Consider the following 21,657-nt stretch of genomic DNA (forward strand, 5'->3'; position numbering starts at 1 on the left):
TTAATGTATTGTTAAGGTGCATTGAAAAGAAAAAAAGATGCCAAGCAAAAACAGAGGCAAAACAGCTGCATAGCTCATTGTGAGGACTGTAAATTAGAATTGCCATGATTTTCACTAACTCTACAAATTTGCCACCAACAATATCTCTTTTAGGATTCATATAATCTAATTTTGCTGTTGTGGTTTGGAAAACAATAAAAACATATAACTTAGTAAATGCAGTCGTTTTATTATTAAAGAGTTAATCATACTTTTTTTCCCGACAAAAATCCACCTTTACTGACCAAAACCCAGGGAGACAATGCAAACTGCACAGACTCTGGGAATACTATTACCGTGAGGTGAGAGTACACACCATGAGGCCACTCTCACTGTTAGTTATTGATTATATAATGCAGCTGTGTTCTATTGGTCTTAATACCTCTTTTGTTGTTGCATGCCTTGATTCATTGACATGAATGTGTGTTTTTCTCTTTGTGTGTGTGTTTATGATTCTGTGGTGGTTTTAAGACAGACAGGGTGTGTGTGTTATAATGGAAGGTTGACATTTAAAGCGGTGTATTTAGTGCCAGTGAATTAGCATACTTTAGCTGGCTGCTCTATTCCGTCTGGAGAGGCGCAGGCATTAAATCCCAACGCAAGATTGGTGAGCATTTTTTAAAGAGCTTTAGTGAAGATTCATAGACTACAAAATGTTTGTGTGCCACACACACTCACAAACACACAATTCTTCACTGCCTTCTCTATCTTTTTTTTTTTTTCCAACTTACTCTGACCTCAGTGTGTGCTGCTTTTCTGTTCTGCATACACAGCATTTCCCTCTTCTGCCACTTCTGAGCATGTGTGTATGAGTTATGAGGGGATAAGGGAGGATGGAGGGAGTGTGAGTGTGAGTGTGTGTGTTTGTGTCTCGGTGGTTGAGGGATAAAGGAGGATACTCTGTCACCGGCACATGTCTTCGCTGATGGGTATCTCTGAACCCCCTGTCTGTCGGTAAAAACTCAGTCCCTGTTGCTGTTTTGCATGCGGAATTTGCAAATAGAGACACACAGGTGCGTTGTGCTGCAGTTTGATCATGTGTTTGTCTTGCAAATGTCTGAAATGTGCATAGAAATGCTGATAACAAGCCATTCCTCACCGCGCTCTCTAATTAACAGGCTAATGAATCAAGGCCCTGTTTGCTGCTCTCACACAGAACAAATATGCCTGAAAGTCATTAGCCTGTTTTATGTGCGGACGGCATTACACATGCCTGCTTAAACATAGTTTACAGAGTGGATGTATAAATGCCGTCTAGACTCCAGGCTCAGTTGTATTATTTATGTACAGCGAAGCAGTTTCTTAATTCAATTAGTGATGAACATTGCCCTTAAAGCATTTAATGTTAAGTACATTGATCAAATTGTTTAGAAATTTAGACCACATAAACACGCAGCCACAAATAGGCACACACACTATCATCAGTGTTTCTGGAATATAATCGGTAATGGAGTTGCATATTCACAAAACTGATAAAAACTACATATTTGCAAAACTGATGTTGAAAAATAGATGAAACAAAATGAAAATAAATTAAAATACAATAAAGTTATAAGATGATGAAATCAATAACAAAACATTAAACTAAAGATTGTTCACTTAGCAGTTCGTTTTACAGCGTATGTTTTATTGTGTTAACTGACTCAAAAGTCACAAAACAGTCGTCAAAGACATCCCCAGTAAACAGTAAACCTTAATATATAAATCAGGTTTTACTGGAGTCGTGACCTGACATATCCTGTTTTCAGGGTGTTTGTTTTGGAATGCTGTGGTTTCCTGACAGGCTGCTGCTGCTGCTGCTCCATTCCCCCTGTGAAATACCTTTCTCGAAAAGTGAAAGCAGGATTCTAACTTTAGCTTGCCCAAACCAGGAACCTGCAACCTGCGGCTCTTCCGTTCCTCTGATGTGAGCGTTCATACAAGAATAAAGTGAACATCGGTTTTGCAGCCTCAGGTGAAAAATAACAGTTGTTAGAAATATGACAGTAAAATTAGACCACTTCATGAAATTTAATTTTGGAACTAAAACGTCCAGAGTCTTAAAATAAGAGGTATTGTTTATTGTATTTCTTTTATTTCATGAATGCAACACAAACCAAGATTTGTGATCATAAATAAAACTTTGTGAACAAAATTTCTGAGTTAAAAGTTTTTTTGGCTTCAGATGAGCGTAACCTGGACGGAGGGGGGCCAACACGGCTCCGGCGGTCATAAAATTGCAGAACACTGGCCTGAACAATAGTAATGACATAACAGTTATTCGCATGTGAAAGCACACACACACACACACACACACACACACACACACACTTTCAGTTGATTCCCCGCTGATCCCGTGCCCAAGGGGAGAGGAGTTGCCATGGTAACCCTTGTCCAGGACCGGAGTGTTGGCCTGCTTTTCTTGGGAGTATTTTGAATGGGGTCAGGGAAATCCCCCCCCCCCCCCACTCATCAGTGGCATCGCTGAGCCCCTCCCTGGGACTGCTTGGATAACCCCTGCCCCTCGTGGTTCACCCCACTATCTTCTCCCTCCTCCTCGCTTACTTTGTTTCTGTCCTGCAGCGGAGGTTAAAGGTTTGCAGTGTGGTGTCTGTCTTTCTCCTGTCCTTTCGCCTCCCACCTTCAGAAGCTGCTGTAAGAGCACGAAAGAAGGGAGGTCAAAGGTCAGGATGTCATCTCCATGGAGGTATATGTGGTGTTGCTTGATTTGAGGATACCAGAATGTTATATACGATTTAGGAGGAAATTCCTCTGTAAAAAAAAATATAGGAATTCAGCAGCTGACACAAAAAAAAGAAGCTTTTATAGTTGAATAAATAACTTCACACAAGCAAAGTTCAAAAATACCCTATTGATTAATTTAGGAAGGAGCCAAAAATACACGAAGCTTTGAATCTTGCAGATCATAACATAATCCTGGTGCTTGGCACGCAAGATTCTGCAGTCTGCTTATATCTGTTTGGCTGTTTTGTGCTCATATCTCCTTTTCCCCGTCTCACTAACCGTATTGCTTCCTTTTCGTGTTCTTCGCTTCCACCTGGGCCTCCTTCCTGCTTCTCTCTCATTACATGGAGCATCCACCCGTAATATGTCCAGCATGTGTCACACAGGAACGGACTTAATGTGACCTTGATGAAGACTTTAGTGGGTATCAAGGCTATATAACGGCGATATAATGCATCCATCAGAAGCATGCTCGCTGACAGAGACGTCTCAGCACTATCAAGCACAGGCTGAAGCGCATAGCGAGATGATTCGAGCTCACACACATTACAGATGTAAAAGGTGGGCTTGATTGAAGTGCTTTTATATTCTCATTTGCTAGTGCAGATCCTGCTGGCTATAATTTCCCCGTATCTCACTTCTACCTGCCAATCTTATGCCACATTTAAATCTTACATATCCGGTGGGAGTAATTGAAACAATTTCACATAATTTGCCCCTCAATTGAACCTTTTCCCAGCTACTTTTTGATTCACACATCTTTGAGATTTACTTTGAAGTATACCAGGGGAGAAAACAGAAGGTGTGATTCCCCTTTCTTCAAGTTCAGGCTGTCTGACATTATGTAATAAGTTTTTGTGTAACCATCAGTAGCAGTAATGGTTCGTGTGATTGTTTTGTCTCTTGCTTATTTACCCGAATAAAGTAAGTATAGCGTTTCTTTCTTCTTTGAGCACGTACATCGCAGCAGTCAGAGCTCCACCTTTGAAACATAATCTTCCCTGGAGAGTAAGTTCCCTTATTAGAATTCAGGCTTTGGTTATTTTGTTCTTCAAAGATGGGTTTGTTAAATAGAACTGTGGGAGAAGCTGCACAGCGGTTAGCACTCTTGCCTCACAGTGAAAAGGTCCCAGGTTCGGCTCCGTGGGGTCTTTTCTATATTTTTAGGGTTTCGTCCTGCAGTCGAAAAACGTTTGTTTTGTTGTAAATGTGAATGTTTGCGTATGATAGACTCGTGGGGGGGGGGGGGGGGGTCAAACATGTAAAGGTGATTTAGATTGGGCTGAAGTGTGAATACGGCTGTGCCATTTTCTTTCCTCCTCTTTTATACTCTTTCATTTCAGTCACTGAAACATCTTTCTTCTCCGTTTTACTTTTATTTAGTCCCCGTCTGTTCAGTCGAGTCAGCTAGTAAAAGTAAACTTATTGTGCTGTCAGCTTTTTTCTTTTAGGTGTAGGAGCCATTTTTCTCCCAGAGTTTTAGTGCCATTCGGCTCCAAACAGCAGCTTCTTCGTTCCAGCAATCCCCCCCACCCCCCCACCCTCATTTTTAAGGGCTAAGCAGAAAATCCCTCCCACCACATCCCTCTGTTTTTGCTCCTTCTGAACCCTCTTGGCCTGCCTCCACCAGCACCATGTCGGTCTCCATTCAGCGTTTAAATGTGGAGCTAAATATAGGCTTCACATTGTGCCGCTGTGCTTAATATGAGTGTTTGGGCTGATTAGACTTGAGGCTTGATCTCATCCCGCCGCAGACCCCTAATGCATACCGCGGTCTCTCGCCCCTATTTCGATTCGGGGGCAAACAGAGGAAAGTGCTGATATAATCATGTTTAGGGGTTGTGAGTTATGTGACCCACAAAGATGGCTATATTACAGAGCTAAAACGGGATTGAATGAGTGTTGGATATTGCTATTACAGAGACTGCCTTTGCAAGATTGGCTGTTCAGACTATATATAGAAATCAATCGCTAGGACTCCTTGCTTTTGATACTCACTGACAGTCAATGATAGGAAAGAATCGGACCTCCTCAATGGTTATCTTGGATGATGTGTGTGTTGACTCCCTTGCATTGGTTTTTTTTTTCAAACACATGGGAAAAAGTTTGCAGATTAGAGGCAGAGAGGCAAATCAATAGGTTTTATGTTGCCAAGCCAAAAATATGAAGTAATTGTCCCATGTATTTAGTAAGGGCTCTTATCATTATAGCAGATATAGTGGCGCCGTATCAACATTACAGTGATAGAATTACACTTCACAAAGATTGTTGTACCTTCTCCAGTCTGTTCTTACTGACTTCCTGCTCGCTGTCCCTTCGCAGCATGGCCCGGTCTCCAGCCTGTCTGTCCAATGGGAAGTGACACAGTGCATATAGGCAAACGGGCTAACATAAGCCTCATGGAAGCTTATAATGTACAACAGGCGCGGGAACAAAAGAGACGGCACGCCGGGCTGGTGTGAGCCGTCTCACACACACAGACGCACGGCACATTTCTACATGCCGCTTGCCACTGACACCAGAATTCTTCAGCCTGACACCGGTGATGGATTAGATGCGTTATCGAGGCGGAGAGAGGCTCCATGTTTTCCCCTACTGTGTGGAGAAAGAAAGTGAGAGAAAGAGGAGATACACACACACACACACACACACACATACGCTTATCTGGCAGTTGAATAGCCTGCACCCATTTCACCTGAGCTAAAGAAATACAATAGCAGTCTGCTACATTTCAAGCCAGGTTTCCAGGACAGACAAACGAATAGATGTCCTGAGATGTGTTCTCTGTGCTGCTGAACACAACCAGTTCATTTGTATCTGTGTCTGTGTGTGTATGCATGTGAAAGTGCTCGTTTATGTTCCTTCAAGCGCTGTGAACAAATACAGGGAAAACAGATATGCAGTCATGGACTGTTTTCCTGTTAAACAACACCAAAAAAAAAGGGTCTTTTGTCTCTTGACTGGTGGTAAGTTTTTCTTCAGTGTGACTCATCAGACCGGTCCGCTCGTAGCGATGCAGCTCATGCCTGAAAGGGTCTGACTCTATCTATTACGTGTCCATATCCAGGGGGATGGACGGTGGGCCTGTCAGCACACCTCACACTCCAGCACTGTCCTTCCTTCACTCCTCCATGTAGAATGACCTAAAACTACATGAAGACAAAGGCTTTTTAAGTACACAGACACACACGCGCATGTATTATGAGAAGAGCTTGTATTTAAATAAACTTGTGTTTGGATTTTGTGTCCTCAGTTGCATTGGATTGCATATGAAAGGAAGAACTTTTTTGGCCCTTGTCTTGTCTTTGTCCCGACAGATGTTCACATTTGATGAGGAAAAAGTCAAAAGACATGTTACTGTATTGTGGGGAAAAAAAAAAAAAAAAAAATTACACTCTTAAAAATTATGCTTACACTGCAAAATGTGTGCTGGGTCGAGCACCTTGCTGTCACAAAAGCCTTTCAAATTGTGAATGGCTTCAGACACGCATCCCTGGCTTTTAAAATGCTGTCAGCAGTCTGTCGCCTGTCATGTTGTTCAAGGTACCGAGCGATCTCAACATCAAATTCAAGGCCATTTACTGAAGCTGAGATTGGTTCCATCAGATGGATTAGTTTTGATTGGATCAATTTTATCATAGTGATTGTCAGATTCGTCCGATCGGTGTCTTTTTCAGCCGCTTTGACCCCACTTGACTACAAAGCTCCCTTTTTTCCTGTGCGCAGCCTTCTCTGCGGCGACTCTGAGAGGGGTCACAGCATTGAGACAGAGCGGAGAAATGTGTGGCGGAGGTGTAGTTTTGCAGAATGTAATCCACTGCGTGGGATCAGGCAGATAAAGGCAATGCTTTCACTCCGACACTGCAGACTGCTGAACTGGATTAGTGCAGATGCAGAAGATAGCTGCCAAATAGGTTACTTTGGGAGTTCAACTTTCACTCTCATTTCTCTTTCTCTGTTGGGGCACAGCTGAGTTTCAGCCACGGAGGCATAATTGCCCTGAAATCAACTCTTATTATACTATTCTGGTACATCATGTAGGTGGAGGACCTACAATTTGACTTAATCCCATCCTGATACAAGGTGTTAGAATGGAGTGTGCCATGCACGGGGGTTTGGTAAAGGCTCCCGTGCGTGGGCGACGCTGTGCTCTGCGAGCTGAAATGTCGTGGTGAATTTATGTACACCCTCAAATGGATCTGCATTGGTCTTGGCAGCCACCTGTAAACATGCGTGGCCCATTTCAGAACACAAACCTCCTTCAGGGCTGAGGTTCGAAAATAGGATTTGAAACAAATCTGGGGAAAAAAAGAGAGAAAACAGCTCTCAGGTAATAGTTAGCAGCTGCACCATTAGTGGACAGACATTCTTGGAACAATTGGGCGTCTAATGTTCAACAAACTGTAGGAGAAATGCATAACCAAGACCAAATCAGTATCCTGTTTGAGTTGTGTGTTTGTCCCACATAAATGTGTTTCACAACAAAATTTAGTCCGATTTTACAGTGGGGGATTATACAATTTAAATAACCAAATGGAAACCACAGCATGTTACATAACACCGTCTGTAGAGGTAAGTGTGGTTTTGGCTTTTGCTTTGTGCTCTGTCTTTGAGCAACAGCATGCACAATGTGCTGAAAACACACTTTTGATGCACTTTTACCTTGGATTTATTCAGCAGTTTTCACTCAGGCAAATTGCTTCACACAGACTCACACAGTTGGGGATCCAGTGTCTGGCACGGTGTTCAAAACCAGTGAGACCAAGGCAGAGGGAAAGCGAGCGAGCGAGGGAGAGAGACAGGAGAAGGGCAATTTGAATTGGAGTTTGGTCAATCTTCAAACGTTTTCCAGGGCGCTTACATGGTCTGATCAAAAGCGTCCCACTGGCACAGGTCCTTGTAGCCACAAGGGGAGGCCTCTGATGCCTTTGCCATGGCTTCCCTGCGAGCCCAGTCCACCAACCCCAACCTCGCACTCAAACCTGACGCTACACACATTAAAACTGTAATTCCTTCTCAAATCAAGGTGTTTTTTTGTTTTTGTTTTTTTTTTCAGGATGTGGCAGCGTGGGAATGTGTTACTTTCATTAAAATGCAAATTTCAAACATTTATTAAATATTTATAAACCTCATAATACAAGCACATAACACAGTAGCTTTTGGTCATAACTCATTGCTTTTGGCGTCATTTAACATGTTATAGCCCACAGATAAAACACAGGTATTTTGGAGAGTGGGGATGCCACCCTGAAGCAGGAGATCCCAGAGAGATAACAGAGGAGGGATTATGCGTTTTACTCTTGGCACCTATTGTATAACTATAAAAAACTTGGGCTGATTGCAAAAGTTAAAATATATCCATAACTATTACACCTTTTAAGTTCCAAAACTACTATATCAAATATGCTTGTGTAGCTGAAAGCTTTTGGTACCGCATCCAAATGTGGATCATGATGTCAAGAGTTGGTAATTTGGAGTTGCCTATGTATTTTTTACTATGAACCATTTATTTTACGACCATCTGCTGGATTGTAAGATGTATGGCAATTAGCACGCCCGATGCCCTGTCCTGCGACTTTAATGACAGTGAGATATAATTTGTGGATCCACCCCCATGAGTCAGATCCATTCCACACTTTAATGGGGTCTCGTCTTGGCTCGTGCTGCACTAAGTTTCTTAAAAATTGCCTCAGTTGTTTTGCCGTAATCCTTCAGGCAGGCTGGTGCAAGAACATAATGGTAACAAACGGTTACCAGACGTGCTCAGGTCTGAACAAGCTTTACATTTGGTCACAATCAGGCAGCCATGCAGTGTACTCACACACTGCTGTGATCAACTTCTGCTTTTTGACACATGGACAGGATGAGTCAGGGGATTGAACTGCCAACCCTCAGAGTGAGAGATAATTCACTATATCAACTTAGCCAAAGCCACCCAATATGTGCATGAAGATAAGTGGTGTGGATTCACTTTGGCCCTTTGTTTGCATTAGAATTTATAGTAAAATTGAGGTGACGTGGGGTTTCTTTAGAACTAGAATATATCGGGCTCGAACCTGCTGGCCAGCACAGCACAGGCTGTCTGTGTGGAGTGTGTGGAGTACTTCCTGCTACAGCATAGACATGTTTGCTAATTTCATACTCTGAATTTGATATAAGAGTGAGTGAATGCGGAAATGATTTGTCTCTTTTTATGTGTTTTGCATTTTAACAAATCATCAGCCTGTCCAGTGAGGCCTCCCACACTGGGTGGGCTGAGGTAAACTATAACTCCAACGTAACCACAGCCAGGGTAAAAAGGACTTTGAAAATTGATGAGTGGACTATAGAAATGCATAAAGGAAAATCCATTCCAAAATAAACTTGAACCAATGAATAGCTAAATAGGGCAAAACTGCTTACATCTGGATTTGCAAGGCAGGAAAACTCCTCTTTTTGTGCGGCATGGCGGCTGTTTTTGCAGTACTCACGCACATATTTGGACGTGTAAAAATATATCTGGCTTCAATCTGGGCTCAGGAGCCCTTTTGTCATTTGCATGTTCTCCCTGTGTGTTTGCAGTCTGCAGTCCTACATTGAACCATCAGGTTTTAAGATGATGGATGAATGGAAACATTTTGCTAATAACATTTTTTAACAGGATGTTGACGACGTACAGAAATCTGCATAGAGAAGCGCAGATAATTAAACCAGCTTCTTTATTCACAATAATCGAGATGGCAACAACAAATGACTTCCCACAACATTTTTTTTTTATGAAATATGAGGCTCTGAGCACCATGCACTGATCATGATTGATCTGTTTTTCAAGGTAGCGCTGACTTTTCTTTCGAAAACAGTATTAACTACAGCCGGTGGCGCCCCGGGAGTTCATGTAGACTGTTTTTCAACGCCTCCATCCATCTTCACCTTTTTTTCCCCTTCATCGCTTAACTTAGTTGCAGCCCTCCGACACTGGTGATGGAGGGGAGGATACCTAATGGCTGCGCCGCTGAAATGGGGGGACCGTGTTAGTCCAGGTCACGCCGGAGGACACCTCTCCAGGGCGCCGGAGAGGTTGTTTCAGAGCACGGGTTCTCCCAAAATAGAGAGACAGTATTATTGTCAGACAGAGCTTTGGGGTGTGAATCCAACCTGTTTGCAGCCTTCTCATCCAGACTGATAAATAATGCAAGGTCAAATGGGGCAAAGATGGGATGGGTTTAAGTACTTGAGAGAGCAGGCTAAATGCTGAAGTAAAGCGACGCTGAAGAAATGGATGCTGTGGGTCTGACAGTCACTTACTCAGGTGGTAGACGCTGCAGACCGGTAGGAAAGAAGCGTGGGAGTGTGATAAAGAGAGGCAGTTTTTGACAGATTTATTTTTGGTCCACTAAGCACTGCTTCCTCCATTTACTTGCCCTGGGTTTTTTTTTTTTTTTTTTGCTTTCCCTTTTTTTTTTGTCACAGTTGCCCACCCCCAGGTGAGCCTAACCCCGCGCCGTGCACTTCACATGTAACTAACCCACTTCACACAAATTTACGCATTTTTTTCACTCTCCCACAACGTTGAGAGTGTGTTTTTGCCTGTACATACTGTACGTGTGAATGTAGCACACTTTGTGGGATTAGCAGCTACTATTGAAGCTAAAAAAAAACAAACAAATAAAAAAATAACCTCTTGGTAATGTGTAAAATGTATGGGAAGTGGGTGTGTTTGTGTGCACACAGTGGGATAGAAAAGGGGTTCGAGTGTCAGTAAATGTTGGATCTATTTTCTTTGTATGAACCATAAGCCTAATCTGCTGAGGGAAAAAAAAAAAAAAGTATGTACACAGGGCTGAGAAACAGAGACAGTATTGGTGACTGGGAAAATAAGCATTCATTATTTATCTCTTTGTACACATCCCTGCACTCCTGATTAAATGTGTTTACTTAAGCGGACAGATGACTGTTTAGTAATTGCTATGCCTGGTATGTTAGCGCTTGTTTTCGCAAAACGTTATACCCCTGCCTGGAGACTAGGGTTTTTTTTGTTCCTGACACACTAAGAGACAGCTGTGAGTGAGAGTGTGTTACAGGCCAAATGTGAGTTTAGAGGCCCCTGGACAGTGGTGAGAGACTGTGTGATAGCGATCTCATTCAGATGAACTGCAGGCGCGCGATGGGAAGGTCGGGTTATCTTGTGATCCCTCGTGGCAGCCTGCTAGGACACATATCACGGCGTGACAGCCTGCTCCTACGGGTGCGCACACACACACACACACATAAAGACCGGCCTCGCGCACACGCTGGACCCGCACCGACACACAGCAGTGAACAGAACAGCGCCGGTCTGGCCGTGCGCCGACATGCTTTATGGATGAGCGTATTTGCGGAGGTCTCCTTCCACACTGCAGTGTCGGTAACCAGATGAAGACTGGCACGGCCCCCACATCCTGCCTTCCTCCTCCTACATATGGTTTTCACATATGTCCTGTTTTCAGTGTTTGGATTAGCCAGCCAAGGTCAGGTGTAGGTCAGCCGTGGAAAACTCAACCACTCTGAGCTCTGCTCCTTGACTGCGGTGCCTGCTGTCGTGTACCCAACTAACCCCCGAGCTTTGAAGGCAAAGCTCGGAGGGCTTTCTCTGAACATGTATCATATTTCTTCTTCTTGACCATCTTGCAGTTTGACACACGCTGTGTGTGTGAGTGTGTGCATGCTGCTGCTCGCATGGCCCCCTCCACTCCACCACCACCAGCATCACCACCCCCCCATCCCAGTAGATCTTCTTTTGACAGACATACGACCTTGACTTTCCCCTCTGTGATGCTTAGAGAAAGGCTGGTTGCTCTTTGTTGCTGTCACTGTCTGAATGGATAGATGAATGTTTGGGTGGAGGCAGGCAGGCAGCAATGGACAGATGATAGAGCCATCAGCTTTCATGGTTGGAGGAGGGCCTAGCGGCATGTGGCATCACAGACGCATCAGCGGAAGAAAGCCCACGCCCTCCCTCGCTTGCTGATTTTGATGTGCCGCTCATATGTCTGGCCAAGGAAATTGGACGGATAAAAAGGAAACGGGGCTGGCAGTGGCACATTTAGGTCAGGGAGGGATTCGTAACTCCTATAAGTCATTAGGATACTTTTTTTGCTGTTTTTCGTTCGGAGGTGGTCTTGGCCTCAAGTTCAAAGCTTTGGTGAGGAAATGTATCATTCATCAGGAGAAGGGAAGAAAGAAAAACAGAGCTTAGGTTTCAAAGGTCTAATAATACCAGCAAATAATTCCTCACAGTTTCTGTAACCTCATCCCACAATAGAAACTCACACAACTGATTTCCCTCGTGTTTTTAAATGGTTCCGTTTGTCGCATCCTTCTTGTAATTGAAAAGTTTATTTAAAAAGTCAGCTAATTGCTGTTTTGTCATTGTCAGGCTTCTCTCGTCAGACGGCCTTCATGGAGAATCTTCAAGTTGCTAAATATGATATTTTTTTTCACCGTTATATGGCCTGTGACTGTCTCTCCTGTCAATCATATTTTTTTTTCCTCATTCCTGCATTCAGACTGATATAAATAGCAACTACTCACCCTGTCTGTCTTCTGTTTCTGTTTTTCAGATTCGTGTTGACGGTCCTCCTCACGGTGGTGTCCAGTACGAGACTATATCTGTTGTCAAGGACGGCAGCCCGATCCTGAGAGACATGGCCTTCTCGCTGGACCGCAACTACCTCTACGTCATGTCTGAACGACAGGCAAGTCATGCAAGATGTTTGCAAACCTTTAACTCCTATCCTTGCGTGTATTTGTTTGTACGTATGCACTTGCACTTGTTTTTGCACACTTGTGGGGCTCAGCATCCTGATAGTCTCTTATGGGGATCAACTCTGGGACCCTCAGGGTCAGAGGGACTACTATTGATAAAAAAAAAAACAGCCTCCTCTTGTGCATTTTACATATTATTTATATATTCGTTGAGGTGGTTAAAGTTAGGGTGAGTGGTAAGACAATGCTCAACTTCAATAGGAAGGCCCCTCAAAGACAGTGCTGCCAGAGTATGTGTGTGTGAGTGAGTGTGTGAATATGTTTAAATGTCAGAAAACATGTGTAAACGTGCGTGCTCCCACCGAGCCCGTAATGGCCCACCTCTTCACCGCCACCAAATCCACCACCCACTGTTAACTATAAATAACCCGCGCGGCTCAGCAGGAGACTCTGTGACAGCGTTTGATAATGAAGGGGAACAATGAGGGCAGGGACAGGGAAAAAAAATAAAAAAAAAATAAAGAGACAAGAAAAAGATTAGGTACGCTGAGAGAGACAGAGAGAAAGACACGAAGGGCACTCGCCGGCTGAAGCAGAAGAGTGATGAGGGGGAAAAGGGACACAGAGTGGAGTGCATGACTTCGACGGAGCAAAGAGAGACAGAAACTGAGTGCAAGGTCATCCTTTCACACTCTTAATGAAGTGACACAGCATTACCAAGCGGGCGGGTGGGAAGCAGCTGATTCCCGTCACTGCAGCTGACGCAACTGCATAGGTAGAGGAGGTGAGGGCTGACATGGGCGGAGGGGGACGCAAGGACGGTGTAGAGGTGAGGAAATGAGACAAAAAAAAAATAGGACAGAAAACATGGTCAGATAGAAAAAGAGATGACGCGAGGAGGAGAAGTGACGGGGGAAGAGGAGCAGCTGCAGGGGAGCGTGGCGGCGCAGCAGCCCTGGAGACAGACAGCGTGCGAGGCTGTCGGGGCGAGGTGATAGATTGCCATCCTCTCCCCTTATCTCTCCTTTTAACACACTCAACGACCGGCTCGCTCGTGGGTTAGGAGCCGCGGTGGGCGGACGCGGTGTGAAGGAGTTATTTAGACAATAGCGTCCACTGCGGAGAGAAAGTAGAGCAAACTGTTACTCCGCTTCTCCCGCAGCACATGACTAACACATCCTCATGCCGCGTCTACGATGTGCTTTTATTGCGCTCTGAAAAACAAAAATGAACTGACAAGTTGCTCAGTTTTAGTCAGACACTTGCTGCGGAACCAAATTAGAATAATGACAGATCACTTCAGCGGTTTCTTTGTCAGGCTATTTGTAAACCAAACATGAGGCAGAATGTTTTATTCTACAAATACTGTTTGATTATTTCTTTTTAAATCACTCCAGTGAAAATAAATTAAGTATGTCGATCTCATACAACACATTCCGAACACTGAACTGGTGACTCTCGCATGACACAAATTCCACAAGTAAAGGAGAGTTTGAACCGAATCTGAAGTCTCTTCTCCATATTTACTAAATCCTTTATTCCCACTTATTCCACAGATGAAACAAGCTTTTGATGTTGAGCGCATAACTGCTCGACATCTGAATGAGAACTTATGTCAGTGAACGTTATTAGTATTCAGCATGTAGACTCTTCTGTCTTTTTCTCCAGGGGTTAGGAAGGTTTGAAGCAGACAGTCTCTCTCTCTCTCACTCTCACTCTCTCTCTCTCTCTGTCTCTCTCTCACTCTCCCTCTCTCACGCACATTGAAACATGTTCAGCTGCTTTGGAGATGTTGCCCTGCATGTTCAAGGATACCAGTCAGTAGTCACGTCTGACAAGAGCAGCTGAATTGGGATTCAGCGTGGCCAGATACTCAGTCAGCCTTTTAATTATGATTTCGTCAGATTCAATAGAGACAGTTTTTTGGGTCGTTCATCCCTCCTTCCATCTGTTGGTCTGTATGTTTGTCTTTTCAAGCTTCTACACTAGTTTTATTCCTGTCGGGCTGTGGAAGGCTGAAGCTAAAACAAGGTGAAAGAGTTGGTTGCTCGTCTTTCCCATGATATCAGTAATTTCATACTTAGATATTTGCAGAATGTCTAAAAATATTTCAGTTTTGGCACAGATGTCCACTCCCACTAATCTGATTCACTGATTCGATTTGTGGCTGAGATCACTGTGACTTCAATTATTTTATTGTGATGGAAATATCTGTGGAATCCTGAGGAAGTTCATTCACATCCAGTACACGTGCTCTTCAAGTTTTCACAATGTTCTTTGGCAGATGCTTTCATCCAACTGAAAGATCGCGTGGAATAAACGGCTCGATCAATGTGAATCTGTTCACCAAAACAGGAGTCAGAATGTCCAGTTAGAGAGAGATCATCAAAACTTGCCCGAACTTTTTCCATGGCCGGTGGAAGTTACTGTTTCTGACCTCAGATGTGTCTCATTATTGTGAAAACAACAATTCAGGAAACACACACCAACACCTTTCATTATATTCCTAAGCAGAGTTGGCTTTATACAATTATGTGTCTGGACAGTGTGTCTGCCAATTGCTGGTTTGGCAGAGGCAGGCAAGCATGTGACAGTAATTCTAGTTTGATATGTGATTCTGGTTAGTGGAGAGAAGAAAAAAAACAACATTCAGTTGTTTCCAGTCAATGCAGGCTTCTGAATCTACAATTAGATCAGAGCATGACCTGTTGAAATATCCATTCATCATTTTCTTCACCCATTTAATTCACATGTTGGTGGCGGACGGCTGGAGCCTTTTCTAACCCAGCGAACACAGGTCGAAAAGCAGGGGACATCCTGTACAGACTGCTGGTCCAGAATCAGAATCATCAGTTTGCCTAACCGTGCAGTCAAACCACTGCACCTTCTGCCAAGGTGCACTTTAGATATACAGTAACACTGATGATGTCAAATGTAATCTGTCAAATTGAATACATATGAGAAACCTATACAAACACTGTCAGACCTGCTCTTTATATTTTAAATGCAAAAACATCAATTTGACCTTTGTTTGATCAGCAGCTTTAAGCATCACCCCGAGCTACACTTGACGTTACACATCCAGGACATCATGAGATACATCTCCGCTCGTTCCCGTGTGTGACTGATGCCGTCTGAGGCCAAGCACATGGTGATGGGAGACTGCGAGAACAAAGGAGGGATGATATCAAACAGACACCAAGGCAGATTTGGCTCCAGTTGTATTTCCTACTCTGAATAACAAAGAAGTCCTCTGTGTTTGGCACAGTGGGAAAGAGAGAGAACAGAGAGAGCAAGAGAGAGAGAGACACACTGAATGAGTCGGGGAGACAGACTGGAGAGTGAGAGAGTAATATTTGCACAGCGAGGCCACGCTCCAGAATCTGGGCTCTCGTTCTCTCCTGTCCTCACACCTGTCTGTGTGTGTTGTGGCTGTGAATCGTGGGATGCACAAGGCCTTTGTAAACACAAACATGCAGACAGGCACCCGGCGGGACACGCACGCATGCACGCAAAGCACATGCTCGCTTTGCATAGGCGCCGACATAAAGCACCAGCTCGCTCACATGTACACTCGCACCAAAACAAATTACAGGCACATGCAAATACCAGCAGAATTCTCATAGTCTCCATACACCTTTTGGAGGCTTTTCATCTCCCGCCTCTCCCTCTCACACACAGATATGAATTCCATCATGTCCATATGTATAGAATTTCTTCGTACAAAATCTTCCCCATGTTACAATTCAGTGCGCTTTCCTTTTTTTTTTTTTTTTCTCGTATCCTCATTTCTTCTTTCTCATACTCCCCCTCAGGACTCTATAGTTCACTCACTTGAAAGCATATTTATTAGCTCCCTGTTTCATATTTGATCCATGGCACTGCCATGTTAAACTGTGCTTTTGTTTTGTAGAATGTAATGACAATAGCATTCACCATATTAATGATGTGCTGAGATTGGCCCAATGTGAGCCAGCGCACTGGAACTGATGAAAAGACCTGGCTCACTGACTTTCTGCACTCTGGAAGCCGTGTGTGTGTGCCTGTGTGCACGCGCCCACCCTCCTGTAGGGTGCTGTATCATTACTGACAGCCCCGAAATTCATAACAGCGGGGTTTCAACTGGTGATTTATCTTAAGGAATCTGTGTATAGCTAATACGGAAAAAACTTCAACTTGCTGGTTGCATCCTTTTTTTTTTTCTTTTGTTCTTTACTACTGTCCGTTAGCATTCTGTCTCACTGTTGACCCGTTGTATGAATTTCCGCCACATCACATGTATGAGTCATGTTGCGTGAGTATCTGTGCGACTGCTTCTATATTTAGCCCGATAATCCAGCGATTTCGGTACTTGGCTGAGTAGCAGTGCCACTGGCAAACAGTGATGAAGAGAAAAAGGTCAGAGCTGTTTGGGGAGATTCAGCTGAGCTGCCTTCGAGACACATCCTCAACTTTTCCCCCTCCCCTCTCCTCTTTTTCTAATCTTTTCCTTCTTTTTGCATCACATGAAATGCGAGATGTCTTATACTCCCAAAACACCGAACTGCATGGAATATTGTTTCAGATGTAGTAGACTTCTTACTGAGCACTTAGTAGGAGTACTTCAATACTTTTTTGTTCCTTTTGTGAGACAAGATGATGTTGGTAAAACTAATGTTATCTAATACTACTAATAAGGTTGTTCAGTTCCAAGTATCCTTGAAAATTGCTCAATTTTGGCAAAGATTACATTTTTTTTCAACTCTTTTCTAATGTTGCTTCCAGCAAAAAGTCTCGGCTCTGGAAAAGCACGGGAACCATCGACAAGGTTATATTCAAGTCAACAAAGGCAGTGTTAACCACGAAGGGTTCAGAGATGTTGAAGAAATTAAAAAAAAAAAAAAAAGTAAAGATCAGCTCGTCAAGTCAGTGTTGCCATGGCGACAGGCTTGTACAGATTCCCTAAAAGTCTTCATAACTCACAGCTTTCAGAAAGTGATCTTAACACGAATAACCAATAAACCAGAGTCATAAAAGTGATGAGCTGTTTCCTGCAGACCGCCTGCAGGGTTACATTAGGCTCCGCCCCTTTTCACATGCCCACTGCTGACTGCGTGGACTTGATTTGACGCAACATTCAAAACCTCCCAAGCTGTAATGACTTGACTTATGTACATGAAACAGCAGAGTGCGTAACAGCGGTTCTCCAGCTGTGTGTCAACAAAGGAGGTGTTCCCAGAAAGCTGCTGCCTCGTCTGAACCAAGGCGCTTGGGATAAAACTGGGATTAACAGTACAAATTACAAAGCTGCAAGACTATTTCTTAACTCCAAGTTCCCTCTGTCAAACTTTTTTTTTTTTTTTATCCTGGTGTTGCAATATATCATTCCAAACATTCTGAAAATTAGATACATGGGTACAAATTATAGGCTTCGTAATTGTGTAGTAATTAGCTCTACTTGTGTACGCTGCACATGCGTGGCTGTTCTGTCACAGTCCAAAAACATCTGTGTCAGGTTAATTGGTGACTCTAAATTGCCCATGTGAATGTGTGTGATTGTACCGCTGTGTGTGCCCAGCGATGGTTTGGCAACCTGTCCAGCACGCACCCTGCTGTCCGCCCATCGTCACTTGGAATCAGCTCCGGCTTCCTGTGACCCCAACCTGGACGAAAAGCAGACAGATACAATGGATAAATGCGTACGAATTACACAATATCAGCAATTTTCATACGGTGAAGCTCGAGGGGATTTATATTTTATCTGTAAGTTATACTTTACTTGCGCTCAGAGATCCTGCGCTTACAGTAATACTCGCCTGCCGTAGCGTTTTCCAGCAGACGCTCCAATCAAACAGGTAGAAAGACTATTCATGTATGAATGGCAGCTGGAGCAGAGCTAATCCACCAGCGCTTTTGCCAGCTCATGCAAATTCACTACACTGCATCTGCATTAGGTTTCTGGCCTCGGCTCATCCCCAGAACCCGTCTCTCTCGTTTCTCATCCATTTCTCACTTCTCCTCCTCCCTTTTCTTCTCTCCTGTTTTTTTTTTTTTTTTTTTTTTTAAACCGTGTGGGTATGCTTGAAAAGACAAACAGGTCTGATCTGGGGGTTTTTTTGTGTGTTTTGTTTGCTTTTAAAATGCAGTGATCAGGTCTGTGTTCGCTCATGTCTGTGCAGTTTCCTGGGGGTTCGGGCGCCATGTAGAGACGTTCACTGCCCTCCTGTCACCGCGGCCTGGATAATACCCAAAGCAGCTCTCCATCTTTTTGTTGTTTCTTTATCAACACAATGCAGCATGTTGGGATAAATGACAACAACTACTCCAGAATCCAATGGGGTCTTATGGGGGCCGAGATTATCAACATGTGTGTGAAACGCTTTCATTTCCTTTGTGCTGGTTTTGTGCTGTTGTGGCCATTGGCTCTCAGCAACAAGGCAAACACTCATCACACACAGTTGAGAATCAGTGACTGCGTTATTTCAGCTGCTTTGGTCAGCGGCCAGAACACCGAAAGACCAGGCTATAATGTATTATTCATAGGGAACAATCAAGATTTAACATCTGAAAGCGATACCTGTGGCGTGGTCTCAGTTCTGCTTGAAAAGGTTTTTGAAAACACCCCAATGAAGGAAAAAAAAGAAAGACAAAAAAAATCTCACAAAGTCCTCACACACCAAAATAAAAGTGGTTACGTTTTATCGTGTCGTAATTAAGGTCCAAGAAAAGAAGCAGGTGTTGACTTTGTAACAGAGCTCAGTGGTTTTTGCAATGCTTTATGGCCGAGGTGCACAACAGTGCATAATGGACCTGAACAGACTGTAGCTCTGCCGGTGAAATAGTGGCTCTCTAATTGCCAGCTCTTTATAAGGATAGCTGAAATTTCTGCGAGCGTGACCATCTGAGGGACACCGAGCCGGCTCGTAAAACAGACTCGTCTTTCATGGACGGACACACAGCCCTCCCCCTATAGAGGCATTCAGCCATGTGCTACTGTCACTCTCCAGTACACCCCTGGCTCTTTAGCAAACATTAAACCGCCTCAGCTCCGGCCTTTGTATTCCCCCCCCCGCCCCCCTCCCCGAGCTGGGATCATGTATGGAACAGCAACATTACAGCTCACAGATTATCAAAAAGAAAAGAAGAGCTTTCTCTTTTTCTTCTTTTTTTTTTTTTCCTGGCTTTGCAATTTCTTCCAGGTGCTCAGCTGTGAAATTTGAAATCCATGCATGAATTCTCTTTTTTTTTTCTTTCAAGCCTTTCTGGTATGAGGTTTCCTCTCAACCTGTTCTCCGTCTGAGCACCTTCACTCTCCTCCCCCAGAGCTTTCTTCCCTGTCTTCATCCCTCTGAACCTTTGTGTGGCTATTGGGGTTAAATTGGGAGGAAATGGGTTCAGTGGTTATCTCGACAGGAGGAAATAGGATTCATTTACACCTTGGCCATGATTAGATTAGCTGACATGCTACTGGCTCATTATTATAGAGGACTTTGCTGTGTATGCCTGGTTTCATACATTCATGTGCAATGAGCACGAGATGGCTCACAGCCAGCTTCCATTGCCACTTGTGAAAATGTAATGAAACCTTCATTAAACATTTAGCTGAAAATCAATTTGTTTTCAAGTTTGGGTTTTTGGGGTTTGTAAGAACACAAACCTTTAAAATGTGGACTTAATTATTCTTTTTGAAAAGAGCATTGTTTCCTTAAATCTCTGGAAAACAAGTGGGTAGTGCAAAGTGAACATAAAAAGGGATAAACGCTGGTTTGAAAAATGCCCTGAATCGTCGTTCGGGTATCTGTGTATGCCTTATTTTAGATATTTAATTCCGAGTTATATCTTTAAGTGGGGTTGAACTTAAAATTTCAGTTCAAAGGGGACTGGGGTCACAAGATTAGGACTTCATGTCTACTTTTTTCAGATTTTCCCTCCCACTGTTTGTTGGTCGGCTGTCAAGACTCGGTAACAGAGGGGTTTCTGGCAGCCACCACAACAAGTGTCGCCTTGTCGTCCCTTGACCTGCTCCCGGCCCCCGGGGCAGTGTGGTTAGATCACAGCTGCCAGAAAGTGAACCTTGGGTTTGACCGTTGACCCTTATCAGTGCATTTCTCACCGATATGCCTATCAGTGACACACACACACATACACACACACAGACAAAGAGTCCCAATAACTTGACTCCCACTCCACAAAACACAGCACAGAGGACAATCAAAAGATGGCTTTCACCAAGAGCAGTGATCAGTGCAATGTGCTGAATTCGGTTCGCAACTTTAAAAAGTCCCTCAGTCATTTCACTCTTTCTGAAGTGCTTTTTTTTTTCTTTCTTTAACTCAACTGAGGTTCAAAAAGCAGAAAACTGAATATTCTCTTCCGCTACCTCAGAGTGTGAAATGCTTTTCTGCATCCCAAAGGGGTTTCCAGCCGCCTTTCTATCATAAATTCCTGAATGTTCCCTGATTCTCCAGTTGGATCCACGGCTGGCTTTTTAAAATGCATGACTGTTAGTTGAAAAAAGTTGCATTGTACCTCGCGCAGCTCCCCCACTGAGGTCAAATGAGGTTTGTTTTATGTGGTACAGCTGGAAAATCCTGGGGTGCCATTTAAGCCTGGCAACTACGAAGTCTGCAACACTGTTTGTACGAGAGAAGTGACCTGAATACATGATTTCTGTCATGCATGACAAAGCCGCGACGCCGTGTGCCAACATATGGACCACACATCTGCATCCGATTCCACCCTCGTGGGGCCGATCATGAGAGGGAAACTGCGGTCGCAGCTCACCGGCGTCTGTCTGCGTTACCGCCAACCTCAGCAGCAGACGAGCATCACTCAGGCAGCGGTGTCTGGCCTTGATAGATTGGCCGTCATGTTTTATCTGGGATGTAAGTGCAGCAGCGGGGTCAGTGTGGCAGCTGCAGGGATGCGGGGCCAGCAAATCAATCGTGCGGTCGCGTTGTTACCCAGGTGCTGCGCAGACGGAAGAGGGACCAACAGTCGCGTCTCGGAGCATCGGGCCCCGAGTCGCCGCCGCCACTCCTCTGACAGCTTCACTTGATATTGACACGTGGACAAATTAGGATAAATTCTCCTGTCAATACACACATCCAATGTTATTGATGATACCATTTAGCTTTTCATTCTGAAGAAACTACTCTCAACCCTGTCCTACTTGTCAAAGTCGCTTAATCC

The 21,657-nt window shown here is 43.9% G+C and overlaps 1 protein-coding gene and 1 long non-coding RNA gene across 4 annotated transcripts in view; one reads left to right on the plus strand and one right to left on the minus strand.

The window, feature by feature from the left end:
* The window catches only part of plxna2 (plexin A2), a 226,627-nt gene that overhangs the window by 61,089 nt on the left and 143,881 nt on the right, over positions 1-21,657 (plus strand). For all 3 annotated transcript variants that reach the window (XM_030118346.1, XM_030118347.1, XM_030118348.1), the window contains exon 4: positions 12,342-12,476. In XM_030118346.1, coding sequence (XP_029974206.1) covers positions 12,342-12,476 — 135 coding nt within the window. The remainder of the gene's footprint in view (positions 1-12,341; positions 12,477-21,657) is intronic.
* Positions 12,054-13,819, minus strand: LOC115407835 (uncharacterized). The gene is made up of 3 exons (XR_003933709.1): positions 13,627-13,819; positions 12,656-12,658; positions 12,054-12,064 (listed from the first exon to the last, which is right to left on the minus strand). It is a non-coding gene; the product is annotated as an uncharacterized LOC115407835 (long non-coding RNA).

This window comes from Salarias fasciatus, chromosome 20 (genome assembly GCF_902148845.1).
Source record: "Salarias fasciatus chromosome 20, fSalaFa1.1, whole genome shotgun sequence".
Classification (NCBI taxonomy): domain Eukaryota; kingdom Metazoa; phylum Chordata; class Actinopteri; order Blenniiformes; family Blenniidae; genus Salarias; species Salarias fasciatus.